Source organism: Ptychodera flava, chromosome 1 (genome assembly GCF_041260155.1).
Source record: "Ptychodera flava strain L36383 chromosome 1, AS_Pfla_20210202, whole genome shotgun sequence".
NCBI classification, from domain to species: domain Eukaryota; kingdom Metazoa; phylum Hemichordata; class Enteropneusta; family Ptychoderidae; genus Ptychodera; species Ptychodera flava.
The window spans coordinates 51,506,972-51,525,269 of NC_091928.1; the positions used below are offsets into that span (position 1 = coordinate 51,506,972).

The 18,298-nt window shown below is 41.3% G+C and overlaps 4 protein-coding genes across 4 annotated transcripts; all 4 read right to left on the reverse strand.

Moving 5' to 3' along the window:
* Window positions 1-816: 816 nt before the first annotated feature.
* On the reverse strand, window positions 817-3,476 carry LOC139140560 (uncharacterized). Its single transcript, XM_070709903.1, has 2 exons — window positions 3,364-3,476; window positions 817-2,926 (listed from the first exon to the last, which is right to left on the reverse strand). Exon 2 carries the CDS (start codon window positions 2,814-2,816, stop codon window positions 2,082-2,084), a length of 735 nt encoding a protein of 244 aa, XP_070566004.1. The 5' UTR covers window positions 2,817-2,926; window positions 3,364-3,476; the 3' UTR covers window positions 817-2,081.
* Window positions 3,477-6,160: 2,684 nt separating this feature from the next.
* LOC139145551 (uncharacterized) lies at window positions 6,161-6,886 on the reverse strand. Its single transcript, XM_070716785.1, has one exon. It carries the CDS (start codon window positions 6,884-6,886, stop codon window positions 6,161-6,163), a length of 726 nt encoding a protein of 241 aa, XP_070572886.1.
* Window positions 6,887-11,635: 4,749 nt separating this feature from the next.
* Window positions 11,636-14,467, reverse strand: LOC139145557 (uncharacterized). Its single transcript, XM_070716794.1, has 3 exons — window positions 14,448-14,467; window positions 13,803-13,921; window positions 11,636-13,365 (listed from the first exon to the last, which is right to left on the reverse strand). The coding sequence occupies exons 1-3, from the start codon at window positions 14,465-14,467 to the stop codon at window positions 12,521-12,523; spliced, it is 984 nt and encodes a 327-aa protein (XP_070572895.1). The 3' UTR covers window positions 11,636-12,520.
* A 2,124-nt stretch (window positions 14,468-16,591) lies between these two features.
* LOC139145566 (uncharacterized) lies at window positions 16,592-17,317 on the reverse strand. The gene has a single exon (XM_070716803.1). It carries the CDS (start codon window positions 17,315-17,317, stop codon window positions 16,592-16,594), a length of 726 nt encoding a protein of 241 aa, XP_070572904.1.
* Between the last annotated feature and the right edge of the window lie 981 nt (window positions 17,318-18,298).

The following is an 18,298-nucleotide window of genomic DNA, read 5'->3' on the forward strand; positions in this document are numbered from 1 at the left end:
GCGGTTAGCTGGGTTCAGATTTGACAACTTATTCTGTACAGGGGAATGAGGTGTGCTGGTCCTAGGAACTGCAGTTTCACTTGGAATAGTGTTTTTCACACATGCATGCTGGGGCCTTGAAATGTTGTCTGACTCTGTCACATTACTAAAACAGGGCTTTATCAGAGATGGCTTGCTGTCAACAGAGAGATTCTCCACATTGGCCTCTGACACATTATCTGACAGAGCCATTTTACCTGAAAAGGTGTGAGTAGTTGATGGTGCACTGGTGACAGTTAGGTTTTTATTATTGGGTAAGAACAAGTTTTCTGACACAGAAATACTACTGAGACATGGCTGAGAAAGTGATGACTTGCCAGGGACAAGGTGTTGCATTGGATAAAGTTGGGAATTGGTTGATACATATTCATGAGAGTTATTTTGACATGGCCGGGATACTGATTCTTTTGCTTCTGTTCCTAATGGTTGGATTTGTACATTGCAATTTTGATGGTCATTTGATAAACAATCCAATGGAGGAAGACCATTTGGCTTTTTAGAAATATTATGCGTTGACAATGTACTATAGACGTCTGACAGCATTACTGATGAATCATATTCCCCATTACTGATCTGACAGTTGGATGTCTCCGGAGGATCAAGTTCTAAATGTGACCATAAACTGAAGAACTGAGACCTAGGATTATTTGGGGTAGATGCAGTATAGTGACCACCAGCAGTTGGAAGCTGTGTGTCATGCAAATGATTTGACAGTGGTTTAGAGGATTGTCTGTCACTGTGATTGCTACTATGACTTGCCATTTTGACACAAAAAACTGCTATCTGATCATGGAAAAGCTTGACCAGTTAAATCTATTACAGTTTCTTTCAAAGACTGTCTCTGATATACTAAGACTTGCAGTGCTGAATGATTTGTACTTGTTCTGTGTTCTGTGGATGCAATTCTGTCATCTTTATATACAGCGCCAGAAAAAGTACTATAGGATGGTGTGGCACAACTCATGTCATCCAAGACAAAGTACCTATTACTTGCATTAATAATTGCCCAGAAGTGACCAGGTACTAATTGAACAGCCCCTGTGAGTTGATATTGAATATTGAAAAAAGTACTCAATTCAGGAATTACTACTGGGGGACTCTGTACATTCTTTCCATCTAAAACACCTAATTCAATAATGTAAAAAAGTGGTAGTGCAACCGATCCTCTACTGACAACTATATTGTTACTACATTTCTCACATCCACGCCTGTGTAACCTATTTAATGACTCTCTGATTGTCTCTGTAATCATCAGTGGTAAACTGCCATTTGAATTTTGACCTACAGGATAAGTTAAGGTCAAACAGCCAAAATTCCTTTCAAATGAATACTCGTGCCTACATATTGTACACTTAAGGGTTAGTGACACAGATGTAGTAAATACATTGGTATAATCATTGCTAGTTAAAGCATTAAATGCAGCAAAACATTCTGCATCGTTTCTTCCAAAGGGACGGAATGCATCTGGGATATTTTCCACAAGCCAATCCCAAACTGGCTTTCTAGCCCCTCTCAGCTGTTGCCGAGTAAGTATCTTTTCACGTAATCTACACATTTCATTGGCAACATAGGGTAGACCTGTTTGCAAAGAATGAATAACCTGACTTTTACGATACATTGCAAAACAATAAACTTCCAAGAAGCTGTCAATAGCACAGCTGAACTTGCCTGTACCAGATTTACACTCATTAAGGAATGGAACAATTCTCATCATGTAACAATTAAACATAAAATATACAGTGCATAAGTATGGCCACTTTCACACGTAAACATTTTGTAACCGACAAAATAAACTGCATGAGCCAGATCATGTCACCAACAACCTATAGGCACACTTATGCCTTTTGAATAAAACTTATGTGTAATACCGTTTTGTGTGATTATTATTACACTCCAACAGTACCATATCAGCAGTTTATTGTGCCGATTACAGTTTGACAATGCCTGAAAATCGTCTCCTAAATAAGCTTCAATGTAACACTACAGAGCAGATTTTGCCCAGTCATAAACTGCATCTACACATACATTGTGACTTACTTGAATTACTCTGCCTCCTGTGTGGTCAACTCTCTACTGAGATCACACATCACTGTATTGCGGTAGTTGTCAGAAAACGGTTGACGACATATAGCACTCCTCAGCTGCAATGAAATCATGTTTGCTGATGTCTTGACGATTTTCAATTTGATGATGTAGTAGAAGAAATGTTCCAATGGATACACATCCCAACCTCTACATAGCAATTGGTCTAATCTATGAATTGAGTTTGATACATAGTCTAGTACATTTGCATAGTTTGGTGCTGCTAGATTTAAAGCAGGTAAGTCAGTGGTGGGATAACACAGGCCTAGGTTCACTGTCTTTTTCATTGACTTGCTTTTCATACACGCCCGTGCCTCAGATCGGATTTGTACCGCCAGATGGTGTCTTCTAACATAACTTGAATATGTGTTGTCGTCTTCCTTCTGCAATGCGTCCATAACTAGGATTGCTGCTCTCCTCTTAACTTCTGCAGCTACAGCAGCAAGACTGTGTACTGCCACATTTGTATCAGGTATAATAACCCTTGAAGCAGGTATAGAGATCGTGGATTCCTTGCACACGGTAGAGTTGTATATAATATAGCCACGGCAGATAGGATCAGTTCCATTTGTGGTTATAGATTCACATAAAAATGTGACCTCCAATGCGCTGTACACCTTTCCACACTGTATAACAACACCATTTTCACTGATCACTGCTTCCAGCGGAAGATTATCACGAACTCTTGCTGACATGTGATCATAAAGAAATCCACTGTGTCTCACATCCTCCCTTGCAACACTGGGCTGTGAAACACGTTTTCGCTTTCTTCTTTGCACTCTCTTCTCAGGATCAGCCACTTCAACTACGGACCAAATGTATGAAAAAAATGTTAATAACTTACAGGTATTGCTTGCCATGAAAATAATAATTATGAACCTTTTACTTGTCACAGCATTTACCTTTCAAAAAATAATAACTACAAGAAACTGTGACAGGCTTCATGGACACTTGTATAATCACAATAACAATTGATTTATTTTCATTGACCATTTCAATTTGAATCCATGAAAATATTTATCTTCCACAAAATAAACGAAACAAAACAAATAAACTGAGACAGGTTTCCTGTACAAAGTCCCCTGACTAATAATTTTTTTCTGATGATTTCAACTGCTACATGAAGGTGAAGATATAAAATAGAAGCGAAATTAATGTTTTGACACTAAGGCAAAGATGTGGCTATTAAGTATTCTGAGACCTATGACTGATATATGCACAGCAAAATATTAGAAAACATACCTTGCAAAGAGCGAATGTCTGAGGACTGAATTATTTCTCCATCAGTTGACAGAATCTGCTTTCTGATAGGGTCAACAATGTCAATCACAATAGGCTGATTGTTCCAATAGACTACATCACACCAATCAATTTGATGTGATATCAGTTCCACGTATAACTCTACATCTCTTTGTACCTGTAGGTAAACATCCTTTCATTAAAAGAAGAAATTGCTATATACACAAACATTCTAAATAATTTGTATGTCATAAAAATTACTCTATATTCTTTAACGCATTTAAAATAATGATTAAATATGATTACATTTATCGTTAGTTCACAAAGAACCTTGAGTATGGGATATGAAAAATTCGTACGTTTAGAAGCTCACATAATGGATTGATTCATTTAACCTGACTATCGTTTTTGAAGTCAGTTCGAAGGTCCGCTCGTATTTTGAGTTTGACTCTGGGTGATGTTCGACATTTACCTCCAGCTTTATGTACTAACATTCAAACTGTAATAAATCGAGAAGTTTTTCGTGAGAAAAACTCAGGCCATTGCCTTCGAAAACAGTTTAAACCCACGTAATTATCGTCCTCTTGTTCCTTGGTGCGCTTTTAAAACCCACGATCGTACAGCAAAGTTTGACCTCGCGTTCGCACTTTCCATTGTTTCCGCCATTTTGAATACAGCTTATGAGGACCGATAGGGGTAGTACGCACGTTTTCATTGGTAGATATCAAGGTCACCACATAAGGGTGGGCAATTGCAGTGGCTAATAGAATCGTCCATTGCAATGGTTCTACTCCGGGTTTGGCCTATTCAAATTTTCATTCAGGCAATACACGCAAGACGTGTTACAAAGCAATTGAATTGCAGTCGCCGTTGAATAGTTTGATAACACAGCTTGTAATACTGGTCCGTAGCATTTCTGAAGGTAAAAATTATTTTAGCAATTGAAGAGTCCCTAAAAGTAGCCGGCGAAACTGTTAGAGTTACCGGTCAATTTCGCCGGCCGCCGATAAGATTATACGATCGAAGATGTTCACATGCACAGCGCGCAGCGTTGGCACATAAAAACTTGCAGAGTCAAGCAGACACGTGACCAGATTAGCGCTGTGAAAACAAACACGTACGGCTTACCACATTACTGATCATGCAAATGGTTGAATACGGGCTTGTCTCACACTTTTAGAGAATTTAACGCTAGACCACGTTGTACAAAGAGATGAAACTAATTTACAGGCTCACAGACTCAAGTCAGCATGCACAATGGACGACCTAGCTCTGTGCCTGAATGCGTTACGCCGCGCCTCTAGCTCCGGGGATTGGATCAGCAGATATAGATGGCATGTGCTCTGATAGCTGAGCGAAGGCATTTCGTTTATAATTTCGTTCATCTGACATGAAAATTGCAAGATTTAGTTTACGATACAAGTAAAATTACCATTCTATGAGCAGTTTGATGACAATTAGCAGACAAATGTGTTAAACTTCACAACTAACATGAGTAGCCTACCATGACGTGTACCGTATGCTAATTTAACACGTGACTCAGACGGAACTAATACAGTCGGCACCTCGTATATTTCGCTTACTTCTATACTATTCCAACGAAACTTTAAAGAAGAAATTCATCTTAAAACCCTCGTGTATGAATAAAAATGTACTTACCCTCAATAACAGGAGACTTTGGTCTGACCATGTCTGGTGATACGGTCAAATCAAACCGTTTTGACCACCCCGGGAAGGTAACTTTTATATTACCATCTTCGTGAAGTTCTAGGACTTTAGCTCTTGACCAGCGACCTACAGAGTCCACTGCTTCAATGTCATTCCCTCGTTCAAGTGTGAAAGTGGTCATACTTATGCGATGTCGAGAAGTTAGTCAGACACACAGTTCGACGAGTGGAAGTAGCGTGCAAGCAGGACAGCGGCCAACCGTTGAATGCCAATTTGAAATCGGCGTGATTATCTCTCCATGGGTAGCTTGTATGCATACGCGTCAATGTATTGTACAGTGAAGCGGCACAAACTCAGTATCGTGTAAACCTTGACAGTATTATCATTTCAGGACATCGGAATTTGCTCCTAGTTTTATTAATTTGAACTAAAATGTGGCTTGTAGTATATTTATAGGTCCTATTCTGTGAAAATTAGGGTAAAGAAGTTCAAGGCGAACGATTATCTGTATGAGTGAAGTGTGTAAGGCAAAATCTCTTCCCCGCACACTGGCTTTAATCGCTATCTCTAATCACATTTTGCAAACAGCTTACGAGATGGCAAATAACTTTAATTAGAAGCTCCATACCCGTTCAAAAGCCCATTTGCCGGGGTGTATATGCCTTGAAAATGCACTGTTATTTAGATGGGAACGTCCCGTCATGTATCCTGTAAGCCATTTGCAAGTCTTTTCGCAACTTCTCCACGTACTGGTCATATGTCCCTTCTGTTTCATCAGTAGGCTCCAACCCAAGGTATAAGTCTATTGGCAATTTCGGGTGCTGTCGATGCATCAAATACCAGGGGGAATAACCTGTGACCTCATGCATTGTGCAGTTGTATGCATGAGTCAGTATTTTGTCTTGTTGAGCCCAATTCTGCTTCTGTTCTGGCTGCAATGTACCTAACATGCCTAGCAAAGTCTGGTTTAAGAGTTCAACGATTCCCGCACCTTGAGGGCGGTATGGGGATGAATGCAACTTCTTCACGCCAAACAAAGTGCAAAGGTGAGCAATCAACTGACTCTCAAAATTCCTCCCTTGATCGGAGTGGATTCTGGTTGGGATGCCGACTTCCTGCAAGAATGTGTTCATCAAGACCTTCGCAGTTGATTTCTAGTTGGCACTGCTATGGCATACTTAGTAAAATGGTCTGTCATGACCAAGATATCCTGGTTTCCTCCTTTTGACCGTTCAAGGGAGAGGAAGTCAATGCACAGTAACTCTAGGGGCATTGTTGTCAATATCAGCACCAAGGGAGCAACTACACGACCTCCAGCTGCAATCTTCTGGCGTGTGCACCTCTCACATCGACGGATTATGTCGATGATGTCATCTGTCATACCTGGCCAGTAAAATCGTGACCTCATCAGTTCTATACTATGCTCCTGGCCTTGATGACCCATCTCGTCGTGTAATGCACCCATGGCAGTCTCTCTATGGCTGGGTGGTAAGTATAGCTGGTATACTGTCCTGCCGCTTTTTTCTGTTCTTTGCCTGTACAGCACACCATTACGCAACCTATATTTCTTCCATTCTCGCAATGCTGCAGATACGCGGTGGGTCTGTGACGCACGTTGCTGACAGTCAGGCGGTTCACCTCTTTGGACATAGTTGTATGTCGCACCAATCGTCGGATCTGCCAGTTGTAGATCCTTCCACTTAGCACGACTAATGGTGGGTAATGTCGTAGTACCTTCTGGCACCATGTCAGTCAATGTCTGGACATTACATCTTGGAATTTTGCCGATAATTTCCATGGCTGGTACCATGGAGACAAGTTTACTTTCAAGAATTGCCACGACCATCTGGCTGCTCATTACTGTTGTTTCTTGAGGGGTTGGAGGGACCCAATCAAGCCAGTGAGGATGTCCTTCTGCATCTGTTGAGTATCCCAACTGTGGTTTTTTCTAGAGAGCGCCTCTGTTGAGTACTCCACGCCGATATTCAATCCAAAAGTCATAATCTGCCAACCTTGCCATCCAACGATGTCCGGAAGCATCTAGCTTGGCACTGGTGGTAACGTATGCTCGGGGATTGTTGTCAGTCAATACCAGGAAATGGCGGCCTAGCAGCATGTCAGAGAACTTATCCATCACAGCCCACTTTAGCGCTAAAACTCCAGCTTGTGGGCTGGGTATTTCCTCTCACTTTTCGAGAGCCCACGACTGGCATATGCAACTACTCTCTTTACATTTCCTTCGTGTACCTGGTATAGTGCTGCTCCAAGCCCGAGTAGGCTTGCGTCAGTGTGCAGCTCGAAAGGGAGTGAGTAATCAGTATATGCGAGGATGGGTGGGTTTGTGAGACGCCCAACTAAGGTGTCAAATGCCACCTGACACTTCTCTGTCCACACAAATTCTGGTGGCTTCTGTCATACCATCCTCCCACCCTTCGTCCTGTGCTTTACGTCGAGTCCTGTGGTCAAGTCATTCAGGGGCTTCGCGATTTTGGAGAAGCCTTCTACGAATCTGCTCTTATAGCCACACACTCCCAGGAAACTTTGACTTCTTTAGCACTGCGGGGTTCAGGCAAGGTCTTAATTCTTCAGTTTTTGCTAGGTTGGTCTTCACGCCCTAATGCGACGCAATGTGTCCCAAGAAGCTGACCTCTCGCCAAAAAAAACTGGCACTTATAAGCCTTCACTTTCAACCCGTGCTTATTCAACCATTTGAGTACCTCATCAAGATGCTGGCAGTGCTCCTCAAATGTTGAAGCAAATATCACAATATCATCAAGGTAGACTATACACTTGCGATTAACAAAGTCTCCCAGGCACTCCTCCATTGCACATTGAAAGCTGCTAGCGCTGTTACACAGCCCCATGGGAAAACACAGACATTCGTAATGCCCAACCAGAGTCACGAAGGCTGTTTTCTCAATATCATATTCGTACATCAATAGTTGCCAGTAGGACGACTTGAGGTCAACTGTGGAAAACCAATCGGCTCCCTTCAAGCATTCCATACTTTCCTCGATCCTTGGAAGTGCGTAGGCATCCCGGATTGTCTTGCTGTTCAAGCGTCTATAATCAATACATAGCCGGGTTGTCCCATCTCTCTTCCCAACTATGACAATCTGCGCTGCGTACGGCGAGTTGGACTCCCTTATGATGCCAAAATCCATCATATCTTGTATCAATCGATGAAGCTCTGCGTACTTTGCTGGTGGTAGTTGACGATGCCTTTCTTGCATTGGTATGTCATCTGTGAGTCTAATGCGATGTTTCACTAGGTCACACTTCCCTAGGTCTGTATCGCCAGTAGAAAATGTACCCAAGTTCCGACGAAACAAATCACGCGCCACTCCAAGACGTTCCTTGGACAACAATGTTGGTTCTAGGTCAAATTTGACACCCTTTATAGTAGTGCCTTTAATGTCATCACATGAGTCACTGTTAGTATCAGCCTGTATACTGTTTACGGTTGCATCCAGTTCACTCATAGGGACACTTTCTATAGTTGTTACTGCATCGATTTCAGCGATAACACTGCCAGGTCTGACTGTTATGTTGTTGTTGATACTGTTGTATAACCTGACAGGAACTGTAGACTGATCCACTTGGCAAGGCATCGCTGTAAAAACTGGACTGGCCATTGCTGCACAGCTGGGTGACAATGCTGGTTCAATGCTGACTATTTACTCATCATTCACAGTTGCGCCTGACAATTTGCCGGTCACTATGACGCTACTTTCCCGGCGAATCGTAACTGGTCTCTTCTGCTGCTTGACAGTATTATCAATTGAAATACCTGGTAACAAGGAATTTGGATGCTGTCTGGCAATAGGCTGGACAAATTTTGTTCTCAGCCCTGTGTTTGAACATGTGAATTTTCTTGACTCTTTACTATATTTGACATATATTCCATCCAGAGTCTGTGGTTGGACCAAGCTCTTCATCGGAAAGTATGGCCTCAAGAAACATTTCATCACCACCAAGATAAACCGAATGCCCACGTTTACAAATGCTGTAGGTGAATGAATTTAAGGAACGGATATTTTCCTCAAGGTTATCCCTAGAATCACTCTCATAAAATATATGGATTGGCCAAGTATCATTGGTACTCTGATAACTAATGTCATGAAGCATTAGCTCATTGTTCATGCAGTTCAATGCGACAAATGTGCTCATGCACCCCCCGATTTCCTTGCCATCTCCGTACAATTTCCAGTGTAAAATTGTTTCACTTGTAAGGAAACTATACTTAACATCAGCACCTCTACTAGTCGTTCTGGGTCTATACGCCAACCCATCGATGTCCTTCTTGGCAGTAAAACTGAATTGAAATCCATATTACATTTACTTTTGTATTTCGTATACTGTCATAGCTTGGAATAACAGGGGATATCAACTTTCTGAGTTCCAGAATAAGTCTTTTTCCTGACTTGTTCTCTTCCAGGAAGACACAATCTGCCTCTGATAATTTAACGAAAGATCTGCAATGACTTTTGACCACTACTTCCAACAACGTCTTACATTTGCCAGATGATCTTGCGTTTTTAAGTATAGTCACTATATCTTTCTCATTAAAGTAGCCAGTGAATGTGTTGTCTTGCTGTCTCTTTAGTTTTATAAGCTTTGATAGTGTGTTAAGCATTTTGGTTTTTCTCCGTCTCGCCATGAAGTGCTGCTCGGCAAATTTGGCTATGGTACTGGCCAAATCTCTGGCAATTTGAGGCTTTGTTTTTCTTCTTTTAGACGGTTCTATTGCTTTCTTTTTTACCTCTGTTACAGAGTTCTACTGCCTTGTTGTTTCTTTTATTTAACAGTTCCAATGCCTTGTTTTTTTCTTTATTTGATAGTTCTGGACCCTTTTTTTCGCATTTGATAGTTCCAATTTACGTTTAACCTGAAGTGCTTTTGAAGTGGCCTTTGTACTGGTACTTGGGGTGCTAACAGGAGAGCCACAAGTCAGTGAGGAATAATTTTGAACATCTTTTCTCTTTGGTGTTGTTAAGTGACTGCGACTGATGATGTTTGGTAATAATTCCCTTTCTAGAACAGAATTTAAGTTGTTCCTGAATTTTTCTCGCTTGTCCTTATTCCTACCTTTGAACTTCAATAGAAAATAGTCTAGTGCCTTCATTGTCACAAATGTTTGTTTAATTCCTTCAATGAAATTGTTAGTATTGGGATATGCATGCTCCACAACATTTTTAAAGCTTTTGTAGCCTGCCTTTTTTAAGTATTTTGATAACCCTGCCTCTTCTAAACAAGTTTTTGCATTTAAATACAGCTGTCTTTCTTCATATATGTAATCAATATCCTTTCTACCAATTTTAATTTTTCCTTTTTTCCTGCTATTTTCCATTACTTTGTTTTGGACACAATGGCTTGACTTTGTATGGGACATCTTTGCAGGGGCAGTGCGGTTAGCTGGGTTCAGATTTGACAACTTATTCTGTACAGGGGAATGAGGTGTGCTGGTCCTAGGAACTGCAGTTTCACTTGGAATAGTGTTTTTCACACATGCATGCTGGGGCCATGAAATGTTGTCTGACTCTGTCACATTACTCAAACAGGGCTTTATCAGAGATGGCTTGCTGTCAACAGAGAGATTCTCCACATTGGCCTCTGACACATTATCTGACAGAGCCATTTTACCTGAAAAGGTGTGAGTAGTTGATGGTGCACTGGTGACAGTTAGGTTTTTATTATTGGGTAAGAACAAGTTTTCTGACACAGAAATACTACTGAGACATGGCTGAGAAAGTGATGACTTGCCAGGGACAAGGTGTTGCATTGGATAAAGTTGGGAATTGGTTGATACATATTCATGAGAGTTATTTTGACATGGCCGGGATACTGATTCTTTTGCTTCTGTTCCTAATGGTTGGATTTGTACATTGCAATTTTGATGGTCATTTGATAAACAATCCAATGGAGGAAGACCATTTGGCTTTTTAGAAATATTATGCGTTGACAATGTACTATAGACGTCTGACAGCATTACTGATGAATCATATTCCCCATTACTGATCTGACAGTTGGATGTCTCCGGAGGATCAAGTTCTAAATGTGACCATAAACTGAAGAACTGAGACCTAGGATTATTTGGGGTAGATGCAGTATAGTGACCACCAGCAGTTGGAAGCTGTGTGTCATGCAAATGATTTGACAGTGCTGGTTTAGAGGATTGTCTGTCACTGTGATTGCTACTATGACTTGCCATTTTGACACAAAAACTGCTATCTGATAATGGAAAAGCTTGACCAGTTAAATCTATTACAGTTTCTTTCAAAGACTGTCTCTGATATACTAAGACTTGCAGTGCTGAATGATTTGTACTTGTTCTGTGTTCTGTGGATGCAATTCTGTCATCTTTATATACAGCGCCAGAAAAAGTACTATAGGATGGTGTGGCACAACTCATGTCATCCAAGACAAAGTACCTATTACTTGCATTAATAATTGCCCAGAAGTGACCAGGTACTAATTGAACAGCCCCTGTGAGTTGATATTGAATATTGAAAAAAGTACTCAATTCAGGAATTACTACTGGGGGACTCTGTACATTCTTTCCATCTAAAACACCTAATTCAATAATGTAAAAAAAGTGGTAGTGCAACCGATCCTCTACTGACAACTATATTGTTACTACATTTCTCACATCCACGCCTGTGTAACCTATTTAATGACTCTCTGATTGTCTCTGTAACCATCAGTGGTAAACTACCATTTGAATTTTGACCTACAGGATAAGTTAAGGTCAAACAGCCAAAATTCCTTTCAAATGAATACTCGTGCCTACATATTGTACACTTAAGGGTTAGTGACACAGATGTAGTAAATACATTGGTATAATCATTGCTAGTTAAAGCATTAAATGCAGCAAAACATTCTGCATCGTTTCTTCCAAAGGGACGGAATGCATCTGGGATATTTTCCACAAGCCAATCCCAAACTGGCTTTCTAGCCCCTCTCAGCTGTTGCCGAGTAAGTATCTTTTCACGTAATCTACACATTTCATTGGCAACATAGGGTAGACCTGTTTGCAAAGAATGAATAACCTGACTTTTACGATACATTGCAAAACAATAAACTTCCAAGAAGCTGTCAATAGCACAGCTGAACTTGCCTGTACCAGATTTACACTCATTAAGGAATGGAACAATTCTTATCATGTAACAATTAAACATAAAATATACAGTGCATAAGTATGGCCACTTTCACACGTAAACATTTTGTAACAGACACAATAAACTGCATGAGCCAGATCTTGTCACCAACAACCTATAGGCAAACTTATGCCTTTTGAATAAAACTTATGTGTAATACCGTTTTTGTGTGATTATTATTACACTCCAACAGTACCATATCAGCAGTTTATTGTGCCGATTACAGTTTGACAATGCCTGAAAATCGTCTCCTAAATAAGCTTCAATGTAACACTACAGAGCAGATTTTGCCCAGTCATAAACTGCATCTACACATACATTGTGACTTACTTGAATTACTCTGCCTCCTGTGTGGTCAACTCTCTACTGAGATCACACATCACTGTATTGCGGTAGTTGTCAGAAAACGGTTGACGACATATAGCACTCCTCAGCTGCAATGAAATCATGTTTGCTGATGTCTTGACGATTTTCAATTTGATGATGTAGTAGAAGAAATGTTCCAATGGATACACATCCCAACCTCTACATAGCAATTGGTCTAATCTATGAATTGAGTTTGATACATAGTCTAGTACATTTGCATAGTTTGGTGCTGCTAGATGTAAAGCAGGTAAGTCAGTGGTGGGATAACACAGGCCTAGGTTCACTGTCTTTTTCATTGACTTGCTTTTCATACACGCCCGTGCCTCAGATCGGATTTGTACCGCCAGATGGTGTCTTCTAACATAACTTGAATATGTGTTGTCGTCTTCCTTCTGCAATGCGTCCATAACTAGGATGGCTGCTCTCCTCTTAACTTCTGCAGCTACAGCAGCAAGACTGTGTACTGCCACATTTGTATCAGGTATAATAACCCTTGAAGCAGGTATAGAGATCGTGGATTCCTTGCACACGGTAGAGTTGTATATAATATAGCCACGGCAGATAGGATCAGTTCCATTTGTGATTATAGATTCACATAAAAATCTGACCCCCAATGCGCTGTACACCTTTCCACACTGTATAACAACACCATTTTCACTGATCACTGCTTCCAGCGGAAGATTATTACGAATTCGTGCTGACATGTGATCATAAAGAAATCCACTGTGTCTCACATCCTCCCTTGCAACACTGGGCTGTGAAACAGGTTTTCGCTTTCTTCTTTGCACTCTCTTCTCAGGATCAGCCACTTCAACTACGGACCAAATGTATAAAAAAAAATGTTAATAACTTACAGGTATTGCTTGCCATGAAAATAATAATTATGAACCTTTTACTTGTCACAGCATTTACCTTTCACAAAATAATAACTACAAGAAACTGTGACAGGCTTCATGGACACTTGTATAATCACAATAACAATTGATTTATTTTCATTGACCATTTCAATTTGAATCCATGAAAATATTTACCTTCCACAAAATAAACGAAACAAAACAAATAAACTGAGACAGGTTTCCTGTACAAAGTCCCCTGACTAATAATTTTTTCTGATGATTTCAACTGCTACATGAAGATGAAGATATAAAATAGAAGCGAAATTAATGTTTTGACACTAAGGCAAAGATGTGGCTATTAAGTATTCTGAGACCTATGACTGATATATGCACAGCAAAATATTAGAAAACATACCTTGCAAAGAGCGAATGTCTGAGGACTGAATTATTTCTCCATCAGTTGACAGAATCTGCTTTCTGATAGGGTCAACAATGTCAATCACAATAGGCTGATTGTTCCAATAGACTACATCACTACCAATCAATTTGATGTGATATCAGTTCAACGTATAACTCTACATCTCTTGGTACCTGTAGGTAAACATCCTTTCATTAAAAGAAGAAATTGCTATATACACAAACATTCTAAATACAATTTGTGTGTCATAAAAATTACTCTATATTCTTTAATGCATTTAAAATAATGATTAAATATGATTACATTTATCGTAGTTCACAAAGAACCTTGAGTATGGGATATAAAAAATTCGTACGTTTAGAAGCTCACATCATGGATGATTCATTTAACCTGACTATCATTTTTGAAGTCAGTTCGAAGGTCCGCTCGTATTTTGAGTTTGACTCTGGGTGATGTTCGACATTTACCTCCAGCTTTATACACTAACATTCAAACTGTAATAAATCGAGAAGTTTTTCGTGAGAAAAACTCAGGCCATTGCCTTCGAAAACAGTTTAAACCCACGTAATAATCGTCCTCTTGTTCCTTGGTGCGCTTTTAAAACCCACGATCGTACAGCAAAGTTTGACCTCGCGTTCGCACCTTTCCATTGTTTCCGCCATTTTGAATACAGCTTATGAGGACCGATAGGGGTAGTACGCACGTTTTCATTGGTAGATATCAAGGTCACCACATAAGGGTGGGCAATTGCAGTGGCTAATAGAATCGTCCATTGCAATGGTTCTACTCCGGGTTTGGCCTATTCAAATTTTCATTCAGGCAATACACGCAAGACGTGTTACAAAGCAATTGAATTGCAGTCGCCGTTGAATAGTTTGATAACACAGCTTGTAATACTGGTCCGTAGCATTTGTGAAGGTAAAAATTATTTTAGCAATTGAAGAGTCCCTAAAAGTAGCCGGCGAAACTGTTAGAGTTACCGGTCAATTTCGCCGGCCGCCGATAAGATTATACGATGAAGATGTTCACATGCACAGCGCGCAGCATTGGCACATAAAAACTTGCAGAGTCAAGCAGACACGTGACCAGATTAGCACTGTGAAAACAAACACGTACGGCTTACCATATTACTGATCATGCAAATGGTTGAATACGGGCTTGCCTCACACTTTTAAAGAATTTAACGCTAGACCACGTTGTACAAAGAGATGAAACTAATTTACAGGCTCACAGACTCAAGTCAGCATGCACAATGGACGACCTCTGTGCCTGAATGCGTTACGCCGCGCCTCTAGCTCCGGGGATTGGATCAGCAGATATAGATGGCATGTGCTCTGATAGCTGAGCGAAGGCATTTCGTTTATAATTTCGTTCATCTGACATGAAAATTGCAAGATTTAGTTTACGATACAAGTAAAATTACCATTCTATGAGCAGTTTGATGACAATTAGCAGACAAATGTGTTAAACTTCACAACTAACATGAGTAGCCTACCATGACGTGTACCGTATGCTAATTTAACACGTGACTCAGACGGAACTAATACAGTCGGCATCTCGTATATTTCGCTTACTTCTATACTATTCCAACGAAACTTTAAAGAAGAAATTCCTCTAAAAACCCTCGTGTATGAATAAAAATGTACTTACCCTCAATAACAGGAGACTTTGGTCTGACCATGTCTGGTAATACGGTCAAATCAAACCGTTTTGACCACCCCGGGAAGGTAACTTTTATATTACCATCTTCGTGAAGTTCTAGGACTTTAGCTCTTGACAGCGACCTACAGAGTCCACTGCTTCAATGTCATTCCCTCGTTCAAGTGTGAAAGTGGCCATACTTATGCGATGTCGAGAAGTTAGTCAGACACACAGTTCGACGAGTGGAAGTAGCGTGCAAGCAGGACAGCGGCCAACCGTTGAATGCCAATTTGAAATCGGCATGATTATCTCTCCATGGGTAGCTTGTATGCATACGCGTCAATGTATTGTACAGTGAAGCGGCACAAACTCAGTATCGTGTAAACCTTGACAGTATTATCATTTCAGGACATCGGAATTTGTTCCTAGTTTTATTAATTTGAACTAAAATGTGGCTTGTAGTATATTTATAGGTCCTATTCTGTGAAAATTAGGGTAAAGAAGTTCAAGGCGAACGATTATCTGTATGAGTGAAGTGTGTAAGGCAAAATCTCTTCCCCACACACTGGCTTTAATTGCTATCTCTAATCACATTTTGCAAACAGCTTACGAGATGGCAAATAACTTTAATTAGAAGCTCCATACCCGTTCAAAAGCCCATTTGCCGGGGTGTATATGCCTTGAAAATGCACTGTTATTTAGATGGGAACGTCCCGTCATGTATCCTGTAAGCCATTTGCAAGTCTTTTCGCAACTTCTCCACGTACTGGTCATATGTCCCTTCTGTTCATCAGTAGGCTCCAACCAAGGTATAAGTCTATTGGCAATTTCGGGTGCTGTCGATGCATCAAATACCAGGGGAATAACCTGTGACCTCATGCATTGTGCAGTTGTATGCATGAGTCAGTATTTTGTCTTGTTGAGCCCAATTCTGCTTCTGTTCTGGCTGCAATGTACCTAACATGCCTAGCAAAGTCTGGTTAAGAGTTCGACGATTCCCGCACCTTGAGGGCGGTATGGGGATGAATGCAACTTCTTCACGCCAAACAAAGTGCAAAGGTGAGCAATCAACTGACTCTCAAAATTCCTCCCTTGATCGGAGTGGATTCTGGTTGGGATGCCGACTTCCTGCAAGAATGTGTTCATCAAGACCTTCGCAGTTGATTTCTAGTTGGCACTGCTATGGCATACTTAGTAAAATGGTCTGTCATGACCAAGATATCCTGGTTTCCTCCTTTTGACCGTTCAAGGGAGAGGAAGTCAATGCACAGTAACTCTAGGGGCATTGTTGTCAATATCAGCACCAAGGGAGCAACTACACGACCTCCAGCTGCAATCTTCTGGCGTGTGCACCTCTCACATCGACGGATTATGTCGATGATGTCATCTGTCATACCTGGCCAGTAAAATCGTGACCTCATCAGTTCTATACTATGCTCCTGGCCTTGATGACCCATCTCGTCGTGTAATGCACCCATGGCAGTCTCTCTATGGCTGGGTGGTAAGTATAGCTGGTATACTGTCCTGCCGCTTTTTTCTGTTCTTTGCCTGTACAGCACACCATTACGCAACCTATATTTCTTCCATTCTCGCAATGCTGCAGATACGCGGTGGGTCTGTGACGCACGTTGCTGACAGTCAGGCGGTTCACCTCTTTGGACATAGTTGTATGTCGCACCAATCGTCGGATCTGCCAGTTGTAGATCCTTCCACTTAGCACGACTAATGGTGGGTAATGTCGTAGTACCTTCTGGCACCATGTCAGTCAATGTCTGGACATTACATCTTGGAATTTTGCCGATAATTTCCATGGCTGGTACCATGGAGACAAGTTTACTTTCAAGAATTGCCACGACCATCTGGCTGCTCATTACTGTTGTTTCTTGAGGGGTTGGAGGGACCCAATCAAGCCAGTGAGGATGTCCTTCTGCATCTGTTGAGTATCCCAACTGTGGTTTTTTCTAGAGAGCGCCTCTGTTGAGTACTCCACGCCGATATTCAATCCAAAAGTCATAATCTGCCAACCTTGCCATCCAACGATGTCCGGAAGCATCTAGCTTGGCACTGGTGGTAACGTATGCTCGGGGATTGTTGTCAGTCAATACCAGGAAATGGCGGCCTAGCAGCATGTCAGAGAACTTATCCATCACAGCCCACTTTAGCGCTCAAAAACTCCAGCTTGTGGGCTGGGTATTTCCTCTCACTTTTCGAGAGCCCACGACTGGCATATGCAACTACTCTCTTTACATTTCCTTCGTGTACCTGGTATAGTGCTGCTCCAAGCCCGAGTAGGCTTGCGTCAGTGTGCAGCTCGAAAGGGAGTGAGTAATCAGTATATGCGAGGATGGGTGGGTTTGTGAGACGCCCAACTAAGGTGTCAAATGCCACCTGACACTTCTCTGTCCACACACACTGGTGGCTTCTGTCATACCATCCTCCCACCCTTCGTCCTGTGCTTTACGTCGAGTCCTGTGGTCAAGTCATTCAGGGGCTGCGCGATTTGGAGAAGCCTTCTACGAATCTGCTCTTATAGCCACACACTCCCAGGAAACTTTGACTTCTTTAGCACTGCGGGGTTCAGGCAAGGTCTTAATTGCTTCAGTTTTTGCTAGGTTGGTCTTCACGCCCTAATGCGACGCAATGTGTCCCAAGAAGCTGACCTCTCGCCAAAAAAAACTGGCACTTATAAGCCTTCACTTTCAACCCGTGCTTCTTCAACCATTGAGTACCTCATCAAGACGCTGGCAGTGCTCCTCAAATGTTGAAGCAAATATCACAATATCGTCAAGGTAGACTATACACTGTGCGATTAACAAAGTCTCCCAGGCACTTTTCCATTGCACATTGAAAGC

Coding starts and splice junctions, on each gene's coding strand:
- LOC139140560 (XM_070709903.1), bottom strand. CDS start 2,816: ATGTCAGCAAGAGTTCGTGATAATCTTCCGCTGGAAGCAGTGATCAGT.
- LOC139145557 (XM_070716794.1), bottom strand. CDS start 14,467: ATGGCGGAAACAATGGAAAG. Junction 13,922..14,447: donor ATGGCGGAAACAATGGAAAG/GTGCGAACGCGA, acceptor ATTGATTGGTAG/TGATGTAGTCTATTGGAACA. Junction 13,366..13,802: donor AGACATTCGCTCTTTGCAAG/GTATGTTTTCTA, acceptor TTTGGTCCGTAG/TTGAAGTGGCTGATCCTGAG.
- LOC139145551 (XM_070716785.1), bottom strand. CDS start 6,886: ATGAGCAGCCAGATGGTCGTGGCAATTCTTGAAAGTAAACTTGTCTCC.
- LOC139145566 (XM_070716803.1), bottom strand. CDS start 17,317: ATGAGCAGCCAGATGGTCGTGGCAATTCTTGAAAGTAAACTTGTCTCC.